We start from the raw sequence: 12,133 nt of genomic DNA, 5'->3' as shown, positions 1-12,133 counted from the left end.
TTGGAACAAAGTATTGTCAGATCATTTCTATGCAAATAAGATAATTGACAGAAATATTGATAATTTATTGAACCCAGTCATTTAAAAAAAAAATGGAAACTACGAATTTAAACTTCTTGATGAGAGCACAGGTAAAAAATTATTCCTGGAATCAAAGTAGCAGGGGAAAAGGTTTTAAAAAATGCAATACTGTAAGACCAAACCATCTCCAGCAAATGACTAGCGTATAGCATGAATGACCAAAAGCCTGCTAAGGAAATAGATGGTGGAGATTCAGGAAGACAATTGTAGATTCTTGAGAAAATACTTAAATCCAAGGGAGAAGAAAAATATTTTATAAAATGTTAAGGACATTCTAACTCTGTGTGTTTTCCTCTCTTAGTTTATGTAAAGCAGAAATGGACAACGCTCTTTAAATAATATTATTTGCTTGTTTCCTTATATCATGAAGCAAAGGTAGAATCAGCCCAATGAAGAAACAGCCATTTTTCTTCTATACAAAGTGGCCAATTTAGACAAGCCCGCTGGGTACATAATTTCTGCTCACAGTCCAGGGCTTTCCCCAGTTCAGGTTGACTTCACTTCTTTTTCTTCGTTATCATCGACAACCTGAAAGGCAAGAGGCACGCAGGAAGTGATACCAAGAGGCATCGGAGCCCCCCCAGCACTGAGAAAAAGCACAGGAAGCAGTATAATTGGTTTCAAAATAACCGCAAAATTGGAAAATAAAGTTAGGTGTTGCTTACTGCAATCCTTTTCAGATTAGAACAGGGTTGGGCAATGCAACTGACTGGAGGCAAGTGCAAAAAGTAGAAGCAACCCTAAATCTTTGGTAAGGAACCTTTACAACAGTGTTTCTCAACCTTGGCCTTTTAAGACGGCGTATGCTGGCTGGGGAATTCTGGGAGTTGAAGTCCACCCACCTTAAAATGGCCAAGGCTGAGAAACACTGCATTAAAATGTTCTGCCAGATGTGTAACAAACCATTCAAAAACCAAAAGTTGGAATAAAGCTATTCTCTGGGCTGGAGCAGAGAGTTCTTGCCATCTTCATCTGAAGGAGGAAGGCTCCTGCTAAATGTTGGCTCTCCCGAAGACGCATGGCACACATTTACACAACAATTTAGGCAAGTGATCCACGTCGCTGCCCTAGAGGCCAGCAATGTTTTCTGATATCGGCAGCATTGCACAATCTTGCCTGGTAGTGCAGGCAGCCTCCAATTTTTTAGAAAAATGCCAAAAGATTTTTTTTTTTAACTGAGGGGGTAAAATATCCAGAAGGAGACCATAAATATGGCTGGAAGGGACCCTGCTAAGAGGGTCTGATCCTCTTAAAGAGGTAAACGTCAATTTCATTGTCAGGCAATGAAATGTCTGCAAGAAAACCACCAAGCGCAGAGCGCGCCAAGGACTCCACAATTTCTGTTTTAATGAATCTGCCCACACAGTGATAATTTGGGGGCACGTAGAGGAGAAATGCTGAGCGGAGCTCACGTCCTCGCGAAGGCGCTTACCTGTTCCACACCCTCCACCTCTGGAATATAGAACTGCAGCATGTTTTGTATTCCATTCTTTAATGTGACAATGGAACTGGGACAGCTGGTGCAGGAACCCTGCAGTTTTAACTGCACAATCCCATCTTCAAAGCCCTTAAAGATGACATCTCCTCCATCTTCCTGGACCGTTGGCCTGAGGAACATTAAACCATGTGCATTCAAACCCATGCCTACCTGTGCAGCCGGGTGTCTGCGACGGACAAAAGCGTATTACAAGGAGCAAATGCTCAAACATTTGTATTGCACGCCCAAGTGAAGCGCAGATCCCCAGCAAACACACTCCTTTGTCCTCCTCTTTCTCCATACCCCCCTCTGTGCCTTCTGTGTGGTACTTCTGTTCCTGGAACAGCCTCCAGCTCATCACGCCACCTGCCTCTTTGCCTTGCATTAGCAACATTTTCCCTAAGACATCTGAGCCAAAGCTGTGAATACTGTTTATTTCAGAGCGAGTTCTCAGCCACGTAACCCATATGAGAACAGAATCTGGCAACTGAAATTTAGTTGTGCAAATTTAGTCAGTATGCATAAATGTGCTATGTTTGCAATGTTTATTCTGTCAGTGCCAATTGGACTGAGATGGACTGGAGAGGATGCAGTGGCTCAGTTTAAGCATTCTCCTATCAGTCCCACTCAATCCTACTTCGGCTTTGGAAATGTCACTGCAACAGATGAAAAGGATCCTGCTGACCCAGTTAGAAATATGTGCAAATTAATGCATTGGCTTGATTTCACTAACTAAGAAACAGTAACTTTTAAGGTTAGTTTGTGAGCATTTTTGTTGTCTTACTTAATTCCAATACTTTCACTGCAACTTACAGAATCGTCTTCCTGCTAATCACCTTGGCTATTCAGGGAAAGTAAAACTCCATCTTCATTCAACTCCATCTTTTTTCTGAAAATTGAAATACTGCAGGGACCAAACCTGAGAGGATGTATTTCTCTCCAATGTATAAAATGAATGCAAAAATTGTAACTCAGCTTTATACACAGGACCTTTTGATACCCACTTGCATCTGTAATGGATTCATGGATTAACTTGGCAGAGCTCATATTTACCTCTGCTTTTATCACCCACTAATGCCTAACACATCAGCTCAGCTGTCAGAAGTTGAAAAATGAATGCACTGAGTTCAACTGATAAATGCTCCTTCAAGAAAGCAGTAACTCCATTGCAATGAAAACAGGAGGCTTCTCTGGCCTTTGAAAGTAATAATGAATGTTCTGTTTGCAAGCCTGGCACACTTTAAAATCCTGGAAATGCTCCAGCAGGAAAGTTGACAGAAGCACCAGAATATGAATATAAAGAATTCCTCTGATGCTCTGCTGGTTCACTTTTTATTGAACACCAAGCAATTTAACTGAAATATTTCAGACCTGAGTAATAACATTAAATATATAAGGAGAACAATATTCATTATTACATTTACTCTGTGCAGCATTCAATATAAGAGTCTAAAACAGTACAATACAAAGAGAAATGTCGAGGAAAAACAACAACAAAATTTCACCAAACAAACATCCCCCAAGGGGTCTACCACCCACTCTAGCCCAAGGCCTGGGGGGAGAGCCAGGTTCGAAAGGCTCATTTAAATAAGGCCAGGGTGGGGGGCCGTATGCACCTCTGGGAGCTTGTTGTTACCGACAAGAGACAAGACCCCTTCCTGGGTCCCATCAGATGACACTACCCATGGAAGGGACCTGGAGTGTGACAATTCTGCCAAAAACAAGTGGTTTCTCACTCAAGTAACTCGGCCCCATTGACCGAAGGATTTGTTTGTACCCAGCCTGAACTGCACCCAGAAGCCTACTGGCAACCAGTGCAGCTCACGAGGCAGTGGCTGAACAGGCAAACCGCGGCATGCTCATGTTGCTGCACTCAAGGACCAACTGCAGGTTTCAAGACAACCTCAAGGGCAGAGCGCACTGCAGGCGGGCGTATCTCTGAGAGAGATTTCCTCCTCTGGGCCCACCCAAATCTCAGGTATTCCAGCTCTCCTCACCCACAATCAGATCACGGATGAGGGAAGTCTTATGACACACCGACCCAGCTTTCAGTAACAGAAATATAGGCTGGGGCTACCAAGGACCCAAGGACCTCGGGAGTGAATATTGAGGGCTGGAGAGTCTGCTTTAAGAACCTGAAAAAAAAAACAACGCTCCTACACGCTCCCATGCATCGAGAACGCTTCTTCTGAAAGACTTGCACAGCCCTCTTATTAACTCCACTTTTTAAAACGAATAAGCCTTTCTTGTATTTTAGACATATTTACTGTCACTTCTTTTTGGTGGCTTTAAATCAGAGAAGAAATTTGAAGAAAACATGGCTTTCAAGAATCAAACTGTATTTCCCAACCCGGCACCCTCAACACCCAAGCTCATTTGCCAAGTCTAGTCAAGAGTGAAAAACCTGCCACCTTTACGAACCAGCCTTTTCAAAAATGCTTTAAAGCAGTGTTTTTCAAACTTGGCAACTTTAAGATGTGTGGATTTCAACTCCTAGAATTTCCCACCCAGCATAAACTGCCCAGAGTTGCTCTTTGAGGGAGATGGGCGGTGACAAAATTCGAAATACAAATGAACAAATCAACACTGCTTTACACCAAGCACACGCAGCAGACAAGGGTACCTGATTCTGGTATCCAGCAGCTCCTTTATCATTAATACGACTTCATCATCTTCTTCCGATGGCGCTTCAGCAATTTGTACAAAACAGAAACAATGAATCATGTTTATCTCATTTGGCAAAGGGTAATTAAAGGAGTATCTTACTCCAATACCTCAAGCAAATACCTCAAGCCAATGCACCACTGAAAATGCTCGAGATACGACCAGTCCAAGCTTCACAGCCACCCCACTTGGAGCTGGGAACTGGCAGACAATCCACGGCAGCCAGAACCAGGCACTTACACAAAATCACAGTCAACTGACCTCATTTCTGCCAATTGGCATCATCTGAGCAAGGAGGCCCAGGTTCTAATCCTCTCTCAGATGTGAAATAACAACAACAACAGGCAAATGGCATTATGCAAATGAGATCTTGATCTGTCAAATTCTGTGTAATTTGAATAAGGACGTTGTTACTGTACGCAAATGACAGAATTGCAATGGATGACATACTTTTGGATTGAACGGATATTCCTGAGTAACAGGCACCTCCACCTCACGGTCCCTTAAACTGAGGTTTTATTGTCCTTTCATAGCCCCGGCCGAGATTTAGACCTGCGGGACAAAGCCTTGGTCCTATTCCTCTTGAACTAAAGAGAGTCTTGTTAGAAGCGTCATCAAAAACCATTTGCCCCCATCCTCCTTTATGCAGGCCTAATGTTCCGAGAGCGCCAGTGTGGTGTCGTGGTGAAGGCACCAGGCTAGAAACCGGGAGGCCATGAGTTCTTGTCCCGCCTTGGGCCCAAAGCCAGCTGGGTGACCCTGGGCCAGTCCCTCTCTCTCAGCCCTGGGAAGGAGGAGGCCAGGGCAAACCCCTTCCGAAATCTTGCCAAGAAAACTGTAGGGATTTGTCTAGGCAGCCACCAGGAGCCCTCCCCACAAAAAACCCACTGACTTGAAGGCACCAAAAAAAAAAAAAAAAAAGCTCCAAGCAGAGAAGGCTTTGTCTCTATCAAACCCAAAATCACGAGGAAAAGGGCACCCAAAACAGACCAACAAAAGTAGCTGCAAGAAAAGGCAAACAAACGAGCACATTTCTGTGAATCTTATCCTAACTGAGCGCCAGAGGCATCGCTCGACGCCCTTATGAAGAACATGAAAATTCCCTGAGCCCCCACTGGACCACACTAGAGAGATGAGCCTTATCCTGTGGGGGGGGAGCGTGTCAGTCAAAATCTGCACGATGGCAGGCAGGCGTTGTGACAGAAGCCCTGTCCTTTCTGTACATCGAAAGGGGTAGGGCTTGGACTGCAGCGCTGCACCAGCCATCTTGCACCTTTCGACCCTTCAGTGGATGCTTCTGCATGCAGCCCTAACAGCGTGTCAGAATTTGCGGGATGGGTGGTTCAGTGCAGCAGGGGAAGCCCTGCCCTGGTGCACAAAGGAGGAGGCTCCCCAGCATCACCAGCATCTGAATTTGTCGATGTACCTGTGTCTGTACGAGGAGCCTCTTCTGTAACGATGGGCAAGCCTGAAGCATAGAAATCCATAATAGTTGCGTAGATATCAGGTTTTATTAAGTTCCAATCCACATCCTCACTTTCCTATGAAGATTAAAAAAAACAAAAACACAGACCCTAAATATGGACAAAGAACTTCGCTGGATTCAACCAGAGCCTTATACCAGCAGCAGTTCCCAACCTTTTTGGCACCGGGGACTGGTTTGTGGAAGACAATTTTTCCACGGATCGGGGGGGGGGGGGATGGTTTCAGGATGATTCAAACGCTTGCTCTTTTTCTCGACCTTTTATTCTTTTTTCTTTGCGCTGTTTGGAGATAGCAGCCAATGGGCTTGCTTCCTCTGACGGGAGGCGGAGCTCAGGTGGCGATGCGAGCGATGGGGAGCAGCTGTAAACACTCAGGCTGCAAATCTGCTTGCTCCCACCGCTCACCTCCTGCTGTGCGGCCCAGGTCCTAACAGGCCACGGACCGGTACTGGTCCGAGGCTCTGGGGGTTGGGGACCCCCGCCTTATACTGTTCTATTCCTGGACACAGCCACCCTCCCATGTCCTTCTGGGAATCTTGCTAGGAGGGCAAAGCAACAGCCAGACTCTCCAGGAACTTGTAAATATGCACACAGAGCTTCTACAACTGTCAAGTATGATTTGTAAATGGGGCCTATCCTTTTAACGGTCAAAGTGACACTCCTTTTTTCATCAATTACGTCTGGAGGAGGTTTCAGCAGACCCAAAATGGGGGTGGTGGTGTTACACAGCACTCTTCGATCTCAAGTCGCTCCCCTCATCTCTGTCCCATACACGTCATACGAATGTCAATCAATCCAACGGACAAACATGAAAACTAATCTTTTCAATGTTTGAACAATCATGAACGGACTTAAAATGCAAGCTAGCCTCAAACGGTAGGACATACTTCTTTTTTTTTAGGAAAGCGTTACCCTCCACCACAGCAGAATAAATGTTTGCCGAATGTTACAAAATCTGTTTATCTGTTCCACTTTCAATTCACGCCCAAAAGACCAGCAAAGAAAAACGTTAAGCCTCGGACTTTAGCAAACCGGCCGCAGGACAGAACACTGTAACTGAGCCTGTGTTTTGTTCTTTATTTCAATTTTATGGGAAATGCATTTTCATAAGCAATGGGTCAATACTGTTTTAATTTTATAGAATTTTTTTAAAATTCTCAGCGTGTTTCACAAATGAAAAGAATACTCTTTTTGAATTGAAAGGTGACATATACAGTAAATCAACAGAGTATTCCAAGTCTTTGTATATAGCTAATAGTTTAGAAACAGAATACTATCATCTTTTAGTCTTACCTTTGTGACAGTGATGAAGTCTGTTCCAAAAAACACGCTTTTAACGCCTTCAATCCGAAAGAGCTGTCTACCCAGAAAAGGAAAGAAAATGAAGACTTTGAAAAATAATGATCACCGTTCAAAGTGGTCACTGAAGGCCTCCTAGTTTCTTCATATTGGTTCATACATGCATGTCTGTCGCTTCAGGACTGCAATTTCTCTAGCACTGTTATCCTAAAAGCCTAACTCCTTAAATTCATTAGCATCATCTTTCCAAGAAACATGGATGGATTTTCATATGCATCACAGCAAATCAAACGATTTCTCCTTTATATTTAATCCAGAACCTGTGCTAGTAGCAATCACTTCCAAGCTAGAAAAACTTTGTTAAGGGTTAGGGCCCTCAGCTGTGGGCCCTCAACATCTGACAAACAACTAGCATATCCTAAGCATGCCAATTGTGGACAAATTTGGAAGACTGATTCATAAATCTTCCACATGCCTGATAATTTTGCAAATGGCCTTTGTCTCAAAATACGAACATCCAGGACTGTGATAATTGTATGCAAGGAGAAAGTACGTATTAACACTGCACTACACTGAACAATGTCCCCTCCCCGAGTCCCTTCTGCTCAACAACACATCCTTAGGAGAGGTCACTTTACTCCAGAGAAGGGCTGGGAGGAAGAACTCATTTGCACGATCCTGTCGGTTAAAAATCAGACCAAAAATCACCCATCCCCAAAGAGAACCAAGTGCCACTTCTTTCTCACTGTTATCAATGAGTTTTAACTTCAGTCACAATCTACTTATTAAAAGTCCTCTGAGAGAGGAAAGCCCTTCTTCTCTGATTTCCACCCCTTTCTAAAAATATATTACACAGGATAAAATATCCTCAGATTTCGGAGCCTCCAACTGAAGTCCAGGGTATCTTTGCCCCTAATATTGGGGCACCTTATTGGGGCACATTTCCAAATCAACACCACACTATTTGCCTCCCCCCTCCTAACCTCGCTAAAGGAGAACAGTAGGTGGAAGCAGGTGATACGAATTCCATTGTTCTGGATTCCAGGACTGGTTTTCCTGGAATAAACTTCAAGCTGTTTGGATTTGGAGTGTCCTGCGTCTGAATAAATATAGACCTCACTGAAATTAAGAAAAAAAAGTATTTTGAAACATAGTCATACACCTTGCCTGGATCAGAGCAAGCTGGGTTCACTGACACCTGCTCTCTCTGCCCGCCCAGAAGCAGTCAGAGAAATCCATGTGCTCCTAAGCAAGATAGGAGAGCAAGGAAATTCTGAGGTCTTTGTCTCCCACAACGGGGTGTGACAGCAGCTTTAAGTTGCTGTAGGTTACAGGACCTGTAAGCCACACTTTACGACTTAAACATCTGGACCGCCTGTGGCGGCTTGTCAGACGAACCATTTTTCTGCAGAGAAGTCAGAAAGCTTTTCGTTGCACAAGATCCTCAAATCACCCAAGACACTAGGGATCTCCCCCTAGTGCAATAGCACTGACCTTTCGCAAAATTCTATTATTTGCACCTAACATTTCATAAGCTCTCACAAGATTTCACCACATTGCAAGATTTTGGCCATTAAAAAGAGAGTTTAATTTGGCGGTATGGGTGGGGGCACTGCACTGCTTGACCCCAGTTTAATGAAATACATGAGCCTACCCCTGAAGTTTGGAGTGAGCAGATTTTAAGGTATTTATCTGGTTACTTTTCAGGCCCCACCAAGCAAAGCATATTATTTATACTGAATGTTAAAAAAAATAAAATCGGGCAGACTTTAGGAACCCGTGTGGTTTGTTTAAGCAGGGTTGATTAAGCAAGCCCCAACTGGCTAGATTCACAGAACAAGCTAACCCTAAAAGCCACATATTGATTTAGTGAAATATGTGGATCCAACCTAGAAAAGTAGGTAAACATTAGGACTGCTGTGTTCTTCTCTGAAGCCCTTATTTCCCTGATTTACAAAAGCTTAACAAAATTGGCCTTAAATCTGAGAACAGGACAGAGGCAAATATACCTGCCCATTACACAAAAATGAAGTTCCACTAACTCAGTGAGAAACAAGGAATGTGGAGCTGAAATGTAATCATTCAACGAGCCAGTCTGGTCTAGTGGTTAAGGAAACGGGCTAGAAACCAGGAGACTGAGAGTTGTGGTCCCGCCTTAGGCCTGGAAGCCGTCTGGGTGACCCTGGGCCAGTCCCTCTCTCTTAGCCCAATTCACCTCACAGGGTGGTTGTTGTGGGGAAAAGAGGAGGAGGAAGGAACATATTAGGTATGTTCGCTGCCTTGAGTTATTTATAAAAATAATAAAGGCAGGATAGTAAATAAATAAATAAATGTTTTTGTCATGAATTCATTTTAGAAAAGAATCATAGGCATTTTCATTACAATCACCCACACAACTTAAAATGCACAAGCAAAACACCCACCTGACATCTGTGGCACTGCAGGGAACAGGAAAGACTTCTGTGGTATAACAAAATGCTGGTGTTGTTTAACTGATACATTAGTGCTCTTTAATCCCAAATGACAAAAGCTGAATGGAGGAAAAAGATACAGTTAAGTATGCCACAGTTTTCTGATTCTTAAGACAGTTTAATGGCATTTTCTATACTGCACCCCAAACAGTAATGACTGGGGATTACTCACTAAAGGCTGAAAGCCTACAGAATTAGAACCTGCCCGAGTTTTGGCTTGAAGCAGGGAAGAATAAATATTTCAGTAAGTAACACCACTGAGCATTGAGGAAACCTGAAGAGCTTTTAAAGAGTTGATGGCTGAGGAAAGATAAAAATTCTAGCAATCTCTGTCTCCTTTCTTCTTTCCAGTCTCCCTTCTCTATGAAAATAGATGTCAAACAGTCTCCAGGTCCTTTTTCTTTGCATGTAAAGTTGCAAAAAGAGTAAAATTAGTAACTTAATGGGGAATTCTCTCTATAGAAAATATGGCATTTTTGTGCTACACTTATCTCACCCTAGTGCAATAGCACTAACCTTTCACAAAACCCTCAGTTTAGCATTATATATGTGAATCCAGTCTTTTCCTTTGCAAGAACAGCCAAGCCAGAATTAAAGGTCTCTCCAGAGATGTACAGTTAAGGTGAGACCATGCACTTTATCAGTGTTTCTCAATTTCAGCAACTTTAAGATGGGTGGACTTCAGCTCCCAGAATTCCTTAGCCAGCATGCTAAGTTGAAGTCCACCCATCTTAAAGTTGTCATGCTGGCTGGGGAATTCTGGGAGCTAAAGTCCACCTTAAAGTTGCTGAGGTTGAGAAACACTGCACTATATAATTGCATTACAGTCCAAACAAGCTAGATACTAGCAAGTCTATGAAAGACAGAAAGACAAAATGAAATGCATATCTGGCATGTTTTGGAGTGCCAGTCTCTCCAAGATGTGTGTATTCTTCTGCCACCAAAATACATAGAAGATTAGAGCCTCCGAGAGCTGCACTGTGCTGGAGGACATCCCTCCAGCATTCATGTGGTTCCTGTTTTGTTTTTTTAAAATTAGACCTTTTATTAGCAATACAGTAACTGGGAAACTAGCATGCTTCAAAAGAAAAATGTTGGCCTCCAGCTCCATCCTTCTTCCTGTTAGGGCTGGGCAACAACCTGGATTCAGAGCGGGAAAGGTGACTTGGAGCACAGCTGGGTACACACCTCCTACCTGTCTGCACCGCCTTAAATCAACCATGCCTTTAAGGCATTGCTCAGAGATGTGACATCTGCCCTCACGCACACTTTGAAGTGCACTCTCCCCTTTGGATCCAGATGGCTGCTCAGCCCCATTCAAAATCCTCTTCCCCACAAAAGCTGTGAGACGCCTGGGGAATGGGGAAGGCTATACTGCTGGGGCCCCTAAAACACCTGTGGGAGATCATTAGGAATGAAGTCTGTAAGCTTCCCTTCCCCCTTATGCTCTCCTGCAAAGGACTAAAGAAGCAACAAACTCCTCATAGGCTTTTAGGTACATGAGACTGGGCGTGGGGATCTGGATGTGCAGCACAGTGTATAAAGTAGCTATACTGAATGCAGATTGTTTTTCAGACTGTATCTGTGGCTTTTCTGATTTTGTTTGCATGTTTTTGTATGTCTTAAGATTGTAATGGTTCTTTTTGCAGTTTTTAATTGTTGTAAGCTGCCAGGGTCCTGCATTTGAGATGGGTGGCTGTATAAATCAAACAAAACGTCCTGCAGATCCAGTGCACCTATTTGTCCTCAAACTAAGGCAAAGCATCCCGTTTACCAAACCCCGAAAGGCAGCTGTTTAGAGTCTGCATGGCCCAATTCAGCAAACCCTCAATGCAGGTGAGCTTGCTTAGCCAGGCCTTTGCTAGCCCCGGATTTTGCTAACTCAGGTTTAAACCTGAGCTACTTGGAAGAAGGGGGAACAGAAGTGGCAAAACTACTGCAAAGAGGACTTCCTACACAAAGCAGGAGGGCCTTTATGGATATATTTTCCCCCTTCCCCTTCACAGCCCCCCCCCAAATAGGGATTGACTGACAGCTCCAAAGCAGCTTAGAGGGAGGCCCGGTCATTTGGGGGGTGGGGGCTCTTGAGCTATGAAGAGAAAGTTGAAGCAAGGCTCCTAGGACACCCCTGACCCCCTTTCCCACCACCCGCTGTGGCTTGGACTACAATACCCATACTGGGAGATAAGGGGGGACTCGAAAGAGAGAAGCGAGTGGGAGGAGGGCAGAGACCGGGGGACAACGGGGGAGGGGCCGGCCAGTGCTCCCAAAGGGCAAACGCTGAGGGGGGGACGAGCCTGGCTGGGGATAATGGAGGCTGCAGTCCAAAACTTCCCATGGAGGATCCGGGCGACTTTGGGATGACGGGGGCGCGTTTCCAAGGGGCAGCAGGCTGGGGAAGGACGTGCGGCCGAGGAGAACGGGGGATGCGGGGACGGGGAGGGCGGCTGAGGGTCATGGGCGTTGTAGTCCCGGAAAGCCCCGCGGCAGGGGCGCTCCAGCCCTTGGAAGGAAACGGCCTAGGCACCACGACTTGTGGGGGGAGGCGTCGAAAGCCGCTCCCCCTCGCCACCTACCGGCCCCCCAGTGCCGCCCCCAGACGCCGCGCGGCCGCCATCTTGCCGCCTCACCGAGGAAGGACCCCGCGCGGGGCTGCC

The 12,133-nt window shown here is 44.9% G+C and overlaps 1 protein-coding gene across 1 annotated transcript; it reads right to left on the bottom strand.

Moving 5' to 3' along the window:
- Positions 1–207: 207 nt before the first annotated feature.
- On the bottom strand, positions 208–12,133 carry NFU1 (NFU1 iron-sulfur cluster scaffold). The gene is made up of 8 exons (XM_063311577.1): positions 12,053–12,133; positions 9,429–9,535; positions 7,989–8,124; positions 7,000–7,066; positions 5,649–5,763; positions 4,182–4,245; positions 1,514–1,688; positions 208–609 (listed from the first exon to the last, which is right to left on the bottom strand). The coding sequence occupies exons 1-8, from the start codon at positions 12,091–12,093 to the stop codon at positions 568–570; spliced, it is 747 nt and encodes a 248-aa protein (XP_063167647.1). The 5' UTR covers positions 12,094–12,133; the 3' UTR covers positions 208–567.

This window comes from Candoia aspera, chromosome 9 (assembly GCF_035149785.1).
Source record: "Candoia aspera isolate rCanAsp1 chromosome 9, rCanAsp1.hap2, whole genome shotgun sequence".
In the NCBI taxonomy this organism is placed as follows: domain Eukaryota; kingdom Metazoa; phylum Chordata; class Lepidosauria; order Squamata; family Boidae; genus Candoia; species Candoia aspera.
Note: the sequence above shows the minus strand (reverse complement) of the source record. Positions and strands in the feature narration are given on the sequence as shown.

What these genes read in the sequence shown, in the direction of transcription:
- NFU1 (XM_063311577.1), bottom strand. Translation starts at nt 12,093, where the DNA reads ATGGCGGCCGCGCGGCGTCTGGGGGCGGCACTGGGGGGCCG. An exon ending in CTGCTGGATACCAGAATCAG is followed by an intron (nt 1,689 to 4,181) that starts GTACCCTTGTCT and finishes AATGTTCCTCAG; the next exon opens with GCCAACGGTCCAGGAAGATG. An exon ending in AGGTGGAGGGTGTGGAACAG is followed by an intron (nt 610 to 1,513) that starts GTAAGCGCCTTC and finishes CTTGCCTTTCAG; the next exon opens with GTTGTCGATGATAACGAAGA.